We start from the raw sequence: 16,778 nt of genomic DNA on the forward strand, positions 1-16,778 counted from the left end.
AAAGTCTGTTTTAATATTACATAAAAGTTACGCTTTCAAGAAAATATGTGTTATCATAAGCATGAAACGAACTCACCAGTTGGTAATCCATTCTCGACTGAACACAAAACTGACACTGACAGCAAAACTTCTTGGCGTCCCGTAAATAAACCGTCTTGCTTGGGCCTTCCCAAATACGTACCCAGCAAGACGCTCGAAAACAGGGAAAAAAAAATCTCTGGCGACGAAAACACGCGCGAAACCGTCAGCAAAATCTATCGGACGACGCAAAACCGTACTGTCCTGCTTGGGCTTCACGAAGCACTAGGCCTATTCACATGACGTCTCAAATCAGCCAATCGGGAAGCACTTTGACAGTTCTTCTATGAAAATGACAGGCCCGTGTTAGCACCGGTCCTCCACCGATGTAAACAAATGCATAGACGGATCTGTCACATGAAAAGGCCTCTACCCAGCAAGACGCTCCAAAACAGGGGGAAAAAAAAATTTTCCGGCAACGAAAATACGCGCGAATCCGTCAGCCAAATCAAACGGACGACGCAAAACCGAACTGTCCTGCTTGGGCTTCACGAAGCACTACCCAGCAAGACGCTCCAAAACGGGGAAAAAAAATTCTCCGGCAACGAAAATACGCGCGAATCCATCAGCAAAATCCAAGCCCATGGCACGGGACGACTTTTAGCGTAGTCAACATCTCCATGTATTTGCTCATTTTCGGGTAATTTGAATCGAGAGTGCAATCAGAATGCAAAGTTTTGTTTAATGTTTATCATCTATACTCGAGCAAGTGTCGCAATCAAACCACTGATTGCTTGCTTGGAAGCTTGCAGGATGCCTTTTAATGTTTGCTCTACTTCCAAAACCATCGAAATGTTGAATGCGCTTCAACTTTTTGGCACTTTGTTAGCTGATTTAACAATATCAAAAATTGATAATCAAACCATAACAAACAGTTAAACAAAGCAATGGTCTTTATTTTCACAGTTGTCACAACTGACAGTGGGCGATATTCATTTATCGCCCGGGACATCCTGGCTACGAAGAACACTGTGTATCGAAATATGGTTGTCATGGGCCTGGCAAAATCAATCGGACGACGCAAAACCGAACTGTCCTGCTTGGGCTTCACGAAGCACTACCTTTAGGAGTGCATTTTTTCGAGTTGGTGTCAAAGGAGACTTGTCTTGAATTTGTTTGTTCTTCAATTTGATGATAAAAGTTAGTTGGAAATTTTGCCGCATAGGTGGCGCTGCGATGCAAACTTTTTGTTTTGCGTCCTAGAGCTTTCGCGTCTTCGGCAATGTTTTAGAATGTGTAGAAATACGACAAGTTGTCGAAAACACCAAAGTTCTAGGACTTCAAATAACAAAGTAATGGTAAAAAATGTGTAAATCACTTAAATTTTACGTTTTTTCTACTTTTTACCTCAAAATCGTAAAATATTTTATTTTTACAACCGTGCGTCGTTTAATTTCGATGACATGCATGTACTGTATGAAAAAAAAAATCTTATTATTATATAAATATTAGAATTTTTGAACAAATTATTGTTAAAACATCATAATTGCAAATTTTTGCAAAAACTTATCAATGTACCGAAATACGCTATATTTCATCTACCAAATGTCAAAGTTTGCCAGATGTATATTTTGATATATTTGAGATATCTTAATTCAAAATAGCCATCTCTTCATATAAATTTTATCATTGTACTACAAGATTTTTGACACATTGCGTCAGTTAAGATTTGTTAATCAAATACTTTTATTTTGATACTAGTGATTTGTAAATTGTGATTTATCTCAGAGAGAACTGTCTCGACGCGGTCATAACAGGATGTAAAAAATGATTTATAAAAAAGAAAAAGACACGGACACCGTCTTCAGCCATTTTTAGCTGCACAGACTGTAACTTAATACTAGACAACGGACAAGCATGCTCCAATGGTACGCTCATTGCCTGACGACACTAACCGCACGGCCACGAAGCAGGCCATAGCGAAGTTCTAATTAGACAGTTGCTGGAGAGCCACACAACAATATGAAAATATCTAGATACTGTAACACCTGACTAATAAAAAGTATTTGATTAATAAAACTTGACTGACGCAATGTGTCTAACAATCTTGTAGTACAATGATAAAATTGATAATAAGTCTATTCTATTTATGTGAAAACGGTGGTTATTTTGAATTCAGATATCTCAAACATACCAAAATATACATCCGGCAAACTTTGACATTTGGTAGATGAAATATAGCGTATTTCGGTACATTGATAAGTTTTTGCAAAAATTTGCAACTTTTTGAGTTAAATTATGTTAAAAATTATCATATTTTTACAATAATTTGTTCAAAAATTCAAATATTTATATAAAAATAAGATTTTTTTTCATAATATGCATATACTATGTTATCGAAATTAAGCGACGCACGGTTGTTAAAATGAAACATTTTACGATTTTGACGTAAAAAGTAGAAAAAACGTAAAATTTAAGTGATTTACACATTTTTTACCATAACTTTGTTATTTGAAGTCCTAGAACTTTGGTGTCTTCGACAACTTGTCGTATTTTTACACGTTCTAAAACATTGCCGAAGACGCGAAAGCTCTAGGACGCAAAACAAAAAAGTTTGCATCGCAGCGCCACCTATGCGGCGAAATTTCCAACTAACTTTTATCATCAAATTGAAGAACAAACAAATTCAAGATAAGTCTTCTTTGACACCGACCCGAAAAAATGCACTCCTAAAGCGCTAGAGGTTTTGTCTGGCTAAATTCTGCTCCTGGCCCAGTGTGCAGCGGAAGCGAGCGATGGGACCGAAAACACACTCATTTGGCATGCAACGCGTAATCGAGTAAAATCGGAAGTCCGGTTAGGCGTGATTATGTCTAATTCAATGTCCTTTCCAAGACAACTATGGAGATGCAGTGGTATATTCGGTCTTTGAACTCTCGAATCGTGGTCTTTGAGAATGGTTTGCTAATTTCAAGCTCCATTCATTAAATCTCAGTGCAACTTCGACTGTTCTAGTCAATCACGGAGTGCAACTACGAAGCGGACATTCTTCATGCATGTTTATTTTTTTTTATTGTTGAAGCTTGAAACATAATTAGCCAGTTCATTCGCCTTAAATCAAATTGTATTGCTCTGGAATGGCCAAATCAGTTGATAATATATTGATTCTATGTTTATTGACATGTTCCCTCGAATTCATGAAGATTGAGACATCGCACGGTATGTTTCCGACAAAAAACAAAAATGTCCTGAAAGAGGCCCTGGGGGAACCTTCCTATACTGATATGTTCTTTCGAATTCAAGAAGATTGAGACGTCGCACGGTATGTTTTGGACATGAAACGGAATTTTTTTTTTAAGAAAACATGTTCAATTATCTCGATTTCTAACTAAGACCGCGGAAAAGTTTGTTCCGCAAGGTTTATGAACACTGCCTACAGTTTTGCTAAAGATACCACCTCACAATTTGTTCTAATCAAAAAGTCAGCGCAATTTTTTTTTTTGGTTTTTGTATTTGTAGTAGTAGTGTACTGACAGTTTTAAACATATTCTCTGAACTAAGTTTGTAAAGTCAATAAATAAATTATATCCGCCTAAATAACTTTTCTGGACCAGTGTGAAGTGGCCACACAGAAAGGGGAGCTCGGGAAAAAAAAAGTTCATCGTGCTTTTTCTTTAACCAACAAACCAGCTATTCAACTTGAAACCAACCGCACAGTCGGGCAGTCGGGATGGATCGATTCTTACGGTTCTTCGTTAAGTTTCACGGCTATGCCATCGCACTGCTCAGCATCTTGTTTGCCCTAGTGAGCGTGCTGTTCACTCGACTCAATTACCAGTACCCGTTAGAGGAGTGTAAGTTGCAACGCCCGCCCCCCGACTTCGGTTAATCCAATTCGCATTAATCTACACACAGTTTATTGTGAATTGGATTAACTTTTTTTGTGGCTTTTAAGTAACTAAATCGGCTTTTTTCCTTTCATTCTTTCTTTCTCTGGGTTGATTGCGATGCTCATAGGGTACAATTTCCGCTTCTCCGGGATCCCGATGCTGATTTTGGGCGCTGCCTGGATTATGGCCAGCCTCGTGCTCGTAATCGGGGTGTTTAAGGTAATTAATCTTGTTTATTGTAGTAAAAAAACGGTGGTGCTTAACTGATCGTTACGAAGAAACTAAACAGTTGCATTTGCAGTTCTGTAAAAAAAAATATTATGCGCACCGATTCATGAGCAATAAAAAGAAACTGAAAACATGCAGCAGAAAATAGTAAAAGCTCAATTAACCCTTTTGCTTTTGAGGAAAACAAAAAACAAACATAACTTCTCGATCACTTATTCAATCAGCCGTAAGTCGGACGAGTAAAGAGACTTAGTTTATCGATCCTACGTCTTTTTACACGTTCTACTATGAACCAACTAGATTTTCACTTTTATAACGTTTAAGTTTCGGAAATAATTGAACATTTGTTTCCAATTTTGATCCATAAACCATCCCAACACTATTATCGGAAAACGTCAAATATTAAACGTCTTCTTGTACTTTGCCCACAACAGGAATGCCCCAAGCTGATCTACCCATACGGAGCCGTTTTTGTGGTGGAATTGGGCACGCTGATTCTACGGGACGTCTACCTGCTGGTGGCCGGCAAGGACTGGGACGAGATGGTGTTCATCAACATCAGCGTCGTGCTGCTACTGTGTGAGTATAACCTACAGACTTCTCATATTATAGATCCATATAAAAAATCAATATCGTATTGTGTGATAACAATACCATAAATCAAGTTAAAACATTCTACACCCGTATTTAGAAATTGTAATTATCATATTGTTTAAGTATTATACTTCAACAAAAAACAATGTACGATAATTGAATCTTTTTCCAAATCTGTCTAAAGTCAGTCAACTTCTTTACAAAGTATAAACTATTGTCGTGACAAAGATAAAGACATCAAATGATATTACTTCGTTACCATTCTCATCTATATGGATGTCGGCCGATTTCATACATCATATCTCACTTGTTCCCATATTACAATTCATTACTGCTAGTCATTCAGCCCGGCATCGCTTTTGTTATTATTAATCGAATTCAAACGCATTCGATTGCTCCCGTTTTCGATCTTTTTTTTCGCTTGTTTTGTTCCACCACCGGGTGAATTTATTGCCAATTATTTTATCCGATCAGTTTTGTTGTTTTTTCCGCCCGGAAAGAGAGATGAATAATTATCGTTGCAATTCAACCCATCGCCCAACGGTTTCGTCTATTATGGTCCTCTGTGATAAATACCTACTCTGCGGTATGACGTATTGAGCGGGGCAGACGAAAGCGCCGGACGGAGCCGAACGGTGGTCAAGGTCGATTGATGAGCGTTCGATTTCTACTATTGATCCAGTTACCTGGAGGAATTTATTGTGCTTATGAATGAATTTATTTTTACTTATTTTTTCTCTATATTTATTGGATATTCCATACAACTCATTAGTACTACAGTCGAAGCTCGTTATAACGACAAAAGCTCTCTATAGCGACATTTTTTCGGTCCCATGAAACACATTTCGATGTTATAACTATTCGCTATAACGACTTTTCTCTATTGCGACGGTCCCTTGCGATGTCGTTATAACGCGCTTCGACTGTATAACAAAAAGGAAGCTTCAGAATAATTTTCAAAAATTTATTTAGAATTTTCTGCAGAGCTTTCTTCCAGGTATTAGTCCAGCTAGTCCATATTGGTACAGCATACAACATGACTGGCCTGAAAATTTGTTTGAATATCAAAAGCTTGTTCTGAGGACAAAGTTCTGATTTTCTATTAATAAAAGGATAGAGACATTTTACATATTTCTTACATTTGGCTTGTATGCCTTTAATGTGATTTTTAAAGATACTTTATTATCTATCCAATTTATTGGAACCTCTCTCAACGTGACAACATGTCTACTTGAATCAAATAAAGAGCTTTTGGTTTTTGTGGGAATATTATTAATTGAGTTTTGGAAACATTAGCAGAAATCTTCCATTTTTGATAGTATTAAGAAAACATATCCAAACTCTTTTGCAATCGACTACAGATGACATGCAGACTTCGTCCTTTGGCGGAGAGGCCTGTGTCATCCGCAAACAAGGATTTTCGACATCCCTGAGGTAACTCAGGTAAGTCAGATGTGAAAATATTGTATAATATTGGTCCAAAAATGCTGCCTTGAGGAACACCAGCTCTTACAGGAAGTCGTTCAGACCTAGAGTTCTGATAATTAACCTGAAGTGTACGATTTGACAGAAAACTTTGAATTATTCTAACAATGTATGTTGAAAATTAGAGTTTTACTTTAATTTTACGATCAATCTTTCATGCCAAACACTGTCGAATGCTTTTTCTATGGCTAGAAGAGCAAAACCACCCGAGCAGAAGAAAATAAATACTGAATACCAAATTGAGGTATTCCATACCAGATAATTTCCAACACTTACAACCTGAATGAGGTATGTATGAGCACTGTAAAATACCTCAAATAATACTTTCTGCATATTCTACACATACCAAGCTGATAACTCGATCAGGTATTGTAATACCTAAATAATACTTGACGGATTTTCATATAAAAGTGAAATTTTTCAATAATAGTTAGCAAAATGAATAACAATACCAAAATGAAGTATTTTTGATTGTTTTAAACATTTTTTTCAAATACCGTTATACCGTGCACCCCCACTAATTTGAACGGTACCTTATGCAAACCATCGGGGTTCATTGTTAATTTGAACATCTAGTCACCCTAGAAACGTGTTTCTGGTTACCTCTTTCACTGTTTTGTTTTGATTCTGCATCATTCCGTTCCCCAGCGTTCCATTTCACTTTACTCCGTTCCATGAGGTAAATGACGTTTGAACCATTTTTAATCTGAACGATGTGCAAATTAGCGGGGTACAGATTAAAAAGTGTTCAGATTAAATGTGGTCAAACCAACGGGGGTACCCGGTAATACCAAAATGACGTATTGACAACTGAACAATACCTAATTATGATACGATACCAAAATATGGTATACATAAGTTATTGTGAGTTATTCTTTCCTCCTCGGGCAGTAGAATAGCCTTCAGATTTGTTGGAACGGATCAAATTTGTTACACGTAAAAGTTGATGAGTGGTCGAATGTCCATGCGGAATCCGAACTGTTCATTGGCAAAAATTGAATTTTCGTTGATGTGAGCCATCATTCTGTTCAAAATGACCTTCTCACAAAGTTTACTGATGGAGGAAATCATACTGATTGGACGATAGCTAGTAGTTTCTGCAGGATTTTTGTATGGTTTTGAAATTGGAACAAAATTTGCATTTTTCCATTTGGCAGGAAAATATGCTAATTGAAAATATTTGTTAAATATATCAACTAAAAATGATAAGCTACTTTCTGGAAGTTTCTTGATGAGGATGTAGAAAATTCCATCATCGCCAGGAGCTTTCATATTTCTGATTTTTTTTAAAAATAGTTCTCACTGCTTTCAAATCAGTTTCACAGGCATTTTCGAAAACATTCTCTTGATTGAGAATATTTTCGAAGTCCTGAGTAACTTGATTTTCAATTGGACTAGTAAGTCCTAAATTAAAATTGTGCGCGCTTACAAACTGCATAGCAAGTTTTTGAGCTCTTTCGCAATTAGTTAGTAATAATTTGTTTTCCTCTTTCAATGCCGGTACCGAGAAGCATCAAAATCCGGACGGGACCAATATCCGGACATTCAGATAATATTCATGGATCTCACTGTTATTTTATTTTAATATAATATAAATTTTGTATTTGTCTGATAACATCAATTATAAGGTCTCATAATGCCCTTAAAATTAATCTAGTTATCCATTTTTATTATTATCCGTAAAACAGATAATAATAAAAATGACAGCTAGTCCCCTTCAGCAGTCGTGTTCGTCAGTACAAACGTGCATTTCAAATTCAATATAACCTCAGAATTCCTAAGTAAAACTCAAAATATCTTTCGAAATATCAAAACTCAAATCGTTTTCCCATGATTTTTACTCAAAAGTTAATTAGGGATTATTCAAATATTACGTAACGCGAAATTTGGCACTTTTTGACCCCCTCCCTCCCCCACGTAACAGCTTTTGTATGGAAGATTTAAAAATTTTATACCTACCTTGATACCTTGATGGCTACAGCGTAGCATCACGCCATTGCCGGGCGTATTGTAGAGCTCCATCTTCGTCGGTCTTGGGCGAAACTTCTCCAGTTGCCCCGAACGTTTAGGGTCGCCAGGTCCTCTTCCACCGCGTACAGCCAGCGTATTCGTGGTCTTCCCCGAAGCCGCCGGCCTCTACCTGGTTCCCTGCTGAATATTATTTTCGCAATTCTTTCTTCCGACATTCGCACTAAGTGACCAGCCCACTGAAGTCTGCCGTATTTTACACGATTGATAATATTCGCATCTTTGTACACTTGATACAACTCGTGATTCATGCGTCTGCGCCACACACCATTTTCGAGTTTCCCACCGAGTATTGTCCGCAGCACTTTACGCTCGAAAACACCGAGAGCTTTCCGGTCTGACTCTTTCAACGTCCACGCTTCGTGCCCGTAGAGAGCCACCGGAAGAATCAATGTTTTATACAGGGCGAATTTAGTTTCGGTTTGCAAGCTGCGGGACCTTAGCTGGTTACGTAGTCCGTAAAAGGCCCTATTCGCAGCCGCAACACGTCTTTTCACTTCACGGGAAACGTCGTTGTCACATGTCACCAGTGTTCCAAGGTAAACAAATTCTTCAACAACTTCAAACACATCCCCATCAAACACTACCTCAGCACTTACACCACCATGCCTGACTCTATCTCTACCTGCAACCATGTACTTCGTCTTGGTAGAATTGATGGTCAGGCCTATCTTCGCTGTCTCCCTCTTCAGAGGTACGAAGGCCTCTTCCACTGACCTGCGATCGATTCCAATCAGGTCTATATCATCCGCAAAGCCAAGGAGCATGTGCGACCTTGTGATAATAGTGCCATTTCTTTGCACGCCAGATCTCCTAATAGCACCCTCAAGTGCAATGTTGAAAAGTAAATTCGAAAGTGCGTCTCCCTGCTTCAATCCGTCTAACGTCACGAACGAGGTTGACACCTCGTCTGCGATCCGAACACTTGATTTCGAACCATCCAGCGTAGCACGTATCAGCCTAATTAGTTTCGCCGGAAAACCATTTTCAGACATTATCTGCCAAAGCTCATTTCTTTTCACTGAGTCGTACGCCGCCTTGAAATCAATAAACAGATGGTGAGTCTGCAAGTTATACTCCCGGAATTTGTCTAGGATCATTCGCAAGCTAAACATCTGGTCCGTTGTCGAACGGCCCTCACGAAAACCAGCTTGGTATTCGCCGACGAAGGACTCCTCGAGCGGTCTCAGTCTGTTAAACAGGATGCGCGACAGAATTTTGTACGCCGAATTCAGCAAGGTAATTCCTCTGTAATTGGCACACTCCAGTCTGTGCCCTTTCTTGTAGATAGGGCGGATGAGGCCATCCAACCAGCCGGTGGGCAATTCTTCGTCCTCCCATACCTTCAGAAGTACTCGGTGGATCGACTGGTAAAGCTGCTCGCTTCCGCGCTTGAGAAGCTCGACCGGGATCTCGTCCTTCCCAGCAGCCTTACAGTTCTTCAGCTCGCTGATAGCCTTTTTAACCTCTCCTATGGTCGGTGGGTCCACAGCTTGATCGTCATCATCTATGTTCATCCTGCTCCTCGCTACATTTCCATTCTCACCGTTCAACAATTGCTGGAAGTGCTCCTTCCACCTGGCAGCCACCGCCGTTTTATCGGTCAGCAAATTCCCTTCTCGGTCATTGCACATGGCGGGCACTGGTACGGTATTGTGCCGCGCACCATTGACCGTTGCATAAAATCTCCGCATATCATTCCGGTTCATGCTTTCTTGTGCGTCAGCTACCACACTTTCATCGTGCTGCCTTTTCTTTCTGCGGTGGATTCGCTTTTCTTCGGCTCTCGCTGCCCTGTACCGCTCTCTGTTCTGTCGGGTACCGGCCACAAGCATACGGCTTCTGGCAACATTCTTCATGTCTGTCACCCTCTGGCACTCTTCATCGAACCAGTCGTTCCGTCTTCGTCGTTGACCAGTGCCGATCACTTCCCGCGCCGTTGTTGTCACAGCTTCGTGGATAGGGTCCCACAGGCTGTCGACGTCTCCAGCAACGTTGACTCTTCCCAACTTCTCGTCTAGTTGCTGACGGTACTGCGCAGCTACCCCATCAGTCGACAAGCGTTGTATATTGAAGCGTAGCGTTCTGTGTGTTGCGGAACTCGTGACACTGGATAACCGCGCCCGAATTTTAGCTACAACGAGATAATGATCCGAGTCGATATTAGGGCCTCGGAAGGTCCTGACATCAATGACATCTGAGAAATGCCGCCCATCAACCAGCACGTGGTCTATTTGGGAGCAGGCATCGCCACTCGGGTGTCGCCAGGTGTGTTTGCGGATATTCTTTCGTGCGAAGTAGGTACTGCTGATTGCCATCCCTCTAGCAGCAGCGAAGGTTACTAGCCGCAGGCCATTATCACACAGAAAAAAATCCGTTCTCGTATCCGTGAACAGCAGGCGTGAACTCGTCAACAACAAAAATACACCGTGAACTAGATCATGTATACGAGACCAATCATGGTAGTTCACGGTGTATTTTTGACAGTTCACGTTTTCCAGAACGCTTTTTTGAGCGTGCATTGGTAACGGAATGAAGGCTTTCCGTTCCAATGACGGGTCGGAAGAAATCTTCTTTCCCGATCTGCGCATTTGCGTCGCCAATGACTATCTTGACGTCTTGTTTTGGGCACTCTCCGTAGGCCTTATCCAGGCTCTCATAGAACTCATCCTTCATGTCATCGGGCTTATCGTTCGTTGGCGCATATATGCTGATCAGGCTGTAGTTGAAGAACTTGCCCCTCATTCTCAACACACAGATTCGGTCGCTTACCGGTTTCCACCGAATAATTCGCTTCATCTGCTTCCCAATCACTATGAAGCCAACTCCACGTTCTGCTCTGTCGCCACCGCTGTAGTAGATGTGGTACTTGAATGAAGTGTTGGCGGTCCACCGCTCGGAATTCGCGTTCTCCGGTTCTCGGCCAGCGTATTTCCTGGATAGCTGCCACGTTCACGCCGACATTCCGCAGTTCACGAGCCAGGAGCCCAACACGCGCGGGTTCATTCAAAGTTCTCACGTTCCAAGATCCAACTTTCCAATCGTTGTCCTTTATTCGTTGCCGGGTCTGTTGCCGTAAAATCAATCCGTTTGCTCTACTTTTGCCTTTCTTGGTTGGTGAAGAGTCTTCGATAGGCCACCTAACCAGGGTTGCGCTACCTACATCGTGCTAGAGGGGCTGCCTCCTCGATGCTGACACGATACAGCATCGTCCGCTTGTTCTTTACATGATGACCACGGTCATAGCCATCACAACCATCCACCTTTATCAGGGCTTTGGACCTGTAGCTCTGGTTCTCAATAGTTTCAAGTTCTTTCGGACATGCTACTATGGTGAGCCGTCATGCGCTAGCGGTGTTCAAAAATTAAAAAAAATTAAAAATTTTATATGTACCGTAAAACTATAGCAGACCCCCTCCCTCCCCCTCGTGCGTTACGTAATATTTGAACGTTTGTAGTATGTTCGAAAGGTGTAGAAAGGAAAATGACACAAACATGTTCCACTCGTGTTCCACATGTACTATGTTTACTAAATAGAAATATTAGTAGTAGAACGCTAGTGGCGTTGTTACCACAAAACTGGTTATAATTATTTTTACCTTCAGTTATGAGTTTTCGCTGTTTTTTTAATGCCAATGATTTGTTTTGGTCTTTAAAATTGATTGGACACTTTGAGGCCCGGTACTCAAGCTGTCAGCGCGTGGCAAACTAGATGTTGGTAACGCGAACAGTACCCAAACAACCAGAAATCGCATGAAAGTTCACGTTATAACTCGTTTATTCATACAAATTACATCAAACCCGCAAAACACCGTAGATAAACTCGTCAAATTGATGAGTTTCCTCGCATAAAACACTTTTTTCTGAGTTTATTTGTACATTTTGTTTCGTCCCGTACACTCGTACAAAGTAAGTCGAATCAATTCGTAGCAGCTGTCAAATCAACATTTGTTATCATAAGTTAAATCGCATAAGATAACAGGTTAGTTCGGGAGAATATTTATACACTCGCATTGTATGTTATTAAACATCACATAATATATGCACGCATATCGCCTCCACTTTTGTACGTAGAAGGGCTTTTCGCGACATATTATAAGTGAAATTTTGTATGTACAAAGCCTCCAGGTGATTTCGTTATGCGTACATTTGGGTTGTCTGGGTAGCAACATTAGCATTCTTAGGTTAATGCTTCTACTGGTTACTACCGAGAATGTAGTAAACTCGGCTTTACTACATTTTATTCATACCACCCTACATCATGAATGCCTACAATGATAGATGAAGACAGCCCCAATATTCATCTGCCACCATCTCCCGCATAAACCAAAACCGTATCAGAACCACATGAATTATGGTGTATGTTCCTCTTATAACTGTAATGAATATGGTTTCATGAACCATATGCCGATATAACTGGGATAATGTTTCGACCTTAATGGCTACAGTTTTCAGACAATCGACCATACGAGAAACGGGTTGTTAAGAATGTTTACCGTTTCAAATTTGCATTTTTCCCATAGTTATTTTAAACGCCAAGCGTATTAAGAACATATTTATTATGGTTGACGTGCCGGATACTAGATTGCTTAGATTATGGCTACCTTATGTTATTACCAAAAGGATAAGGGAGAGCAAGCAGAGTCTTTGCAATTTCCTTTTTTTTTTTTCAAGTTTTGTAATGAAACACGATCACGTAGCTATAGACACATAATATGTTGGTGAATCATGTTTTATTTCACACTATGATACTAGCACACATTAAATGTAAACGGTCAACCATGATCATGATGACCAGAATCCGCTGGAATGATTTCGGAGGCGCCTTTTCTCCGAAAATTTATTAGCACCCAATGTCCTGCTGGTAGTGGATTCCACTGGATGTTTGGTCGGATTCTTCCGAACAACTTCTGTTCGGATGACTGTTCTGAGAAAAAAACATCTGTTATTCCTTCTACGGGTATGTACCATAATCATAAAAAAAACACTTATCTTCATACGTGGGACGTGCTTCGCCAATAGTTTTAAGTGATAAACACACATTTTATATTATAAATGCAACCCAAAAGCAAAAATTTGTGGAGCAATTTCTAAATTACTGTTGATTGCTATGAACAAACACTGCTGTCAGTTTTTGCAATCAGCAGCAATTTAAAAATTGCTCCACAAATTTTTGCTTTTTGTTTGCATTTATAATATAAAGTGTCTGTTTATCACTAAAAACTATTGGCGAAGCACGTCCCACGTATGAAGGTAAGCAATCTGACTGGGGTCGGGTACGAACATCAATAGTTATGGTTCTTCTATATGTTTCTGTAATGTCTACTCATAGTGGGACCATCTTGAACAATAAGTGGACATTAATTTTTAATATGACAATATCATCAACCACTCCTATTATTCTTTTACCATATCAAATAGACTATACATGGAAGTTACGATAAATAGGTGACAATAGGAGCTTTGGTTACAGTACGGTTTAGACCGTTCCAGGTACTGTAAATTTCTATGCGCGCAGTGTACGCAGTACAAAAGTCACTTATATGATTGTTTCGGTTCAACAACTAGCTAATACAATAACACACGTAACCTTAAAAATGGTATTAGGTCTACCAGAACCTATAAATATAAAGAATTTTATTGAGGATAACCAAATCATATATCTTTGTTGGGTCTACTTGTGACAGATTGTACTGACAAAAACTGCGCATATTTCATGGCATGCTTGTTAACATACAGACCTACTTTCGTGAATATTAGAAGGAATAATCTAGAAATTTTTCGATGATTTCACATTTTAAAAAGAAGAATACCTAAATACAGTTATATGTTGGCTGACTGCCATTGAGTTTTTGTATTCACATCCTTTTACGTAGTGAACAACATGAAGTAAATATTTTAAAGAAATTAAGTTCATTTGACCGTTGTGCACTACCCAAGAATTGAAAAAAAGAAATCAAAGAATGCTGAAAACATTCTAGCTGTCAGTGAGCTGTCTCTTCTCTCTCTCTCAGGTCATAAGTAAAAAATCTTCAAGATGTTTCAGAAGAAGTTCGCGATCTTTAAGAGTTTCCAGCAAAACGCGATAGTCTTTTTTCTTTGCGATTTGGAAGGAAACCAATGGAGTTCTTTCTTTGCGTTTTGAAGGAAAACTAATGGAGTTCAAGATGTCCTTCCCGAATCCCCTGATTTCGGTAAAACTGACCATTAGGGCGATTCAAAAAAGTTCAACAATCCATTCTCTCATATCTTTCTTGCCATCCTTACCATAAAAATAACGTTCTGTAATTTTATAGCATTTAGGGGCCTAGATAGCCGTAGCGGTAAACGCGCAGCTATTCAGCATGACCATGCTGAGGGTCGAGGGTTCGAATCCCGCTGATTGACTTTTCGTGAAGGAAATTTTCTCGATTCCCAGGGCATAGAGTATCTTCGTACCTGCCACACGATATACACATGCAAAAATGGTCAATCGGCAAAGAAAGCTTTCAGTTAATAACTGTGGAAGTGCTCATAAGAACACTAATCTGAGAAGCAGGCTTTGTCCCAGTTGGGACGTAACGCCAGAAAGAAGAAGAAGAATTTTTTAGCATTTTCGGTGGTGATTTAAAGGTGGCCCAAAGACGATTTAGGTTTACACCCGATTCTGTTTTTGCACGGATTTTTTTACACTATTTTTGCATGAAATGTCGAGAAATGGTGTTACTTTTTTTGCACGGTTTTTGAAATTTTGAACTGAAAACTTTTTTTGCACGGTACGCATCCCCCGTGCAAAAACAGAATCGGGTGGATATGGAAATTACTATGGAGAAATATTGGAAAATATTTCAAACACGTTAGTACTGGAACGTAAGTACAAACTTATCATCCCAAAATTGAACTTATTCTTCAAATCATAGTATAGAAATTTGCTGAAGAGAGCAATTCAATCCGACGGATAGAATAAGATATATTCATGGGTTTGTTTACTATTATTTAGCTTCGTATGGGATTATGGCCCTACAAACATCTTCAAAAATGCCAAACAAAATCAGCTCAAAAAGGATTTGTTTATTCAGCAACATCCTTTATTATGGTTTGAAGAATTAGTTTTCACTATGGGATGATAAGTTAGTACTTAAATTTTAAAATAAACGTGTTTGGAACATTTTTCAAAATTTCTCCGTAGTAATTTCCATATAAACCTACATTGTGATTGGGCTACCATCACCGAAAAAGCTAAGAATTTAACAGAATACTATTTTTATGGTATAGATGGTAACCAATATACGGGAGATTGGAATTTCAAACATTTTAAAATTTTGAATCGCCCTACTAACCATAATAGGCGGCACTCTTGGTTTCCACACTTGAATCAAAGAGGCTGCTTCAATTTGATGTTCGGAAAATTTGTCTAAAGCATCGAACTGATTGCTCATTTCGATGCAATTATCAACATTAAGGAACCATTTCACCAGCACCAGCAGTATTGAGTTAATCTTTTCCGTTTTTGTTTAACTCAAGTTTTACTAAAGTAATCAATTACTTCTTTCTTGGACAAAAGTTATATTCGTAGGAATATTCATTTACTTTAACTAAGCAACGATTTCTTGCAACAATCACAAGTGTTACCGAGCACAATTTTCTAATCAACTACTCATCAAACACATCAAGCAGTTAGTGCTCTCCAAATTAAATCTAGTTCTATTCAAAGCGCACAGAGAAGGGGCCCAGATAGCCGTAGCGGTAAGTGCGCAGTTTTCAGCAAGACCAAGCTGTGAGGGTTTTGGGTTCGAATCCCGCCGGTCGAGGATCTTTTCGTAGTGGATATTTTCTCGTCTTTCCAGGACATAGAGTATATTCATATAATAGTGCTTGCCACACGACATACATATGCAAACATGGTCAATGGCAAAGGAAAGCTATCAATTAATAATGTCGGAAGTGCTCATAAGAACACTAGGTTGAGAACCAGGCTTTGTCCCTTTTGGAACGTAGCGCCAAGAAGAACAAGAAAACATAAGATGCATTCTCGTCTGAAACGGCGCTATTCAGTCTAATAGTGCATCTGATCGCGATCTCAACTTGTGGCGTTCGGCTCCCGGAATTGCACATCATGGAAAGGTCAAACAATTCACTAAACGTGATCAAGTACACCAAATCGAACGGATATTTGCTGTTGGCCACGGCATCGTTTTTCGTCCTTCGGGAACTTTGGAATCTTCGCGAAATTTTGAATGAAAGCGAATGGTATTGGCTCGAACGTTTCAATCAATTTTACGTGGTGGTTCCTTCGTTTCGGTGGTCCCCGCTGGTGAGATTGATCGCTGCAGTTTTGTGGATTCTTGGGCTTTCGATTGCCTGTCCCGGTCTAAGGCTGGAGAACCGACGCTTCATACAGCCAGCCAAGTATCTCTTTTTGCTGGAAGTCTTCACGTACGTTGCCGAACTGCTGACCTTTTCCATCTGGGACGAAAACTTTCGCCACTATACGGATTACGTGTACGTGATGTTCAAATTGTTGGGTACGTAATTTATCGCTGGGAACATCAAGAG

General features: G+C 39.7%; 2 protein-coding genes across 5 annotated transcripts in view; one reads left to right on the forward strand and one right to left on the reverse strand.

Moving 5' to 3' along the window:
* Nucleotides 1-16,778, reverse strand: part of LOC5570087 (myb-like protein Q) — a 476,649-nt gene that overhangs the window by 230,018 nt on the left and 229,853 nt on the right. The window lies entirely within an intron of this gene.
* The window catches only part of LOC5570084, a 44,223-nt gene that overhangs the window by 7,333 nt on the left and 20,112 nt on the right, over nt 1-16,778 (forward strand). For 2 of the 3 annotated variants that reach the window (XM_021840899.1, XM_021840898.1), the window contains exon 1: nt 16,271-16,747. In XM_021840899.1, coding sequence (XP_021696591.1) covers nt 16,339-16,747 — 409 coding nt within the window. In that variant the 5' untranslated portion in view covers nt 16,271-16,338. Of the gene's footprint in view, nt 1-3,708; nt 3,873-4,035; nt 4,128-4,570; nt 4,716-16,270; nt 16,748-16,778 lie in introns of those variants that run through there. The other variant, XM_001653021.2, reaches the window with a different exon arrangement.

This window comes from Aedes aegypti, chromosome 2 (genome assembly GCF_002204515.2).
Source record: "Aedes aegypti strain LVP_AGWG chromosome 2, AaegL5.0 Primary Assembly, whole genome shotgun sequence".
NCBI lineage: Eukaryota > Metazoa > Arthropoda > Insecta > Diptera > Culicidae > Aedes > Aedes aegypti.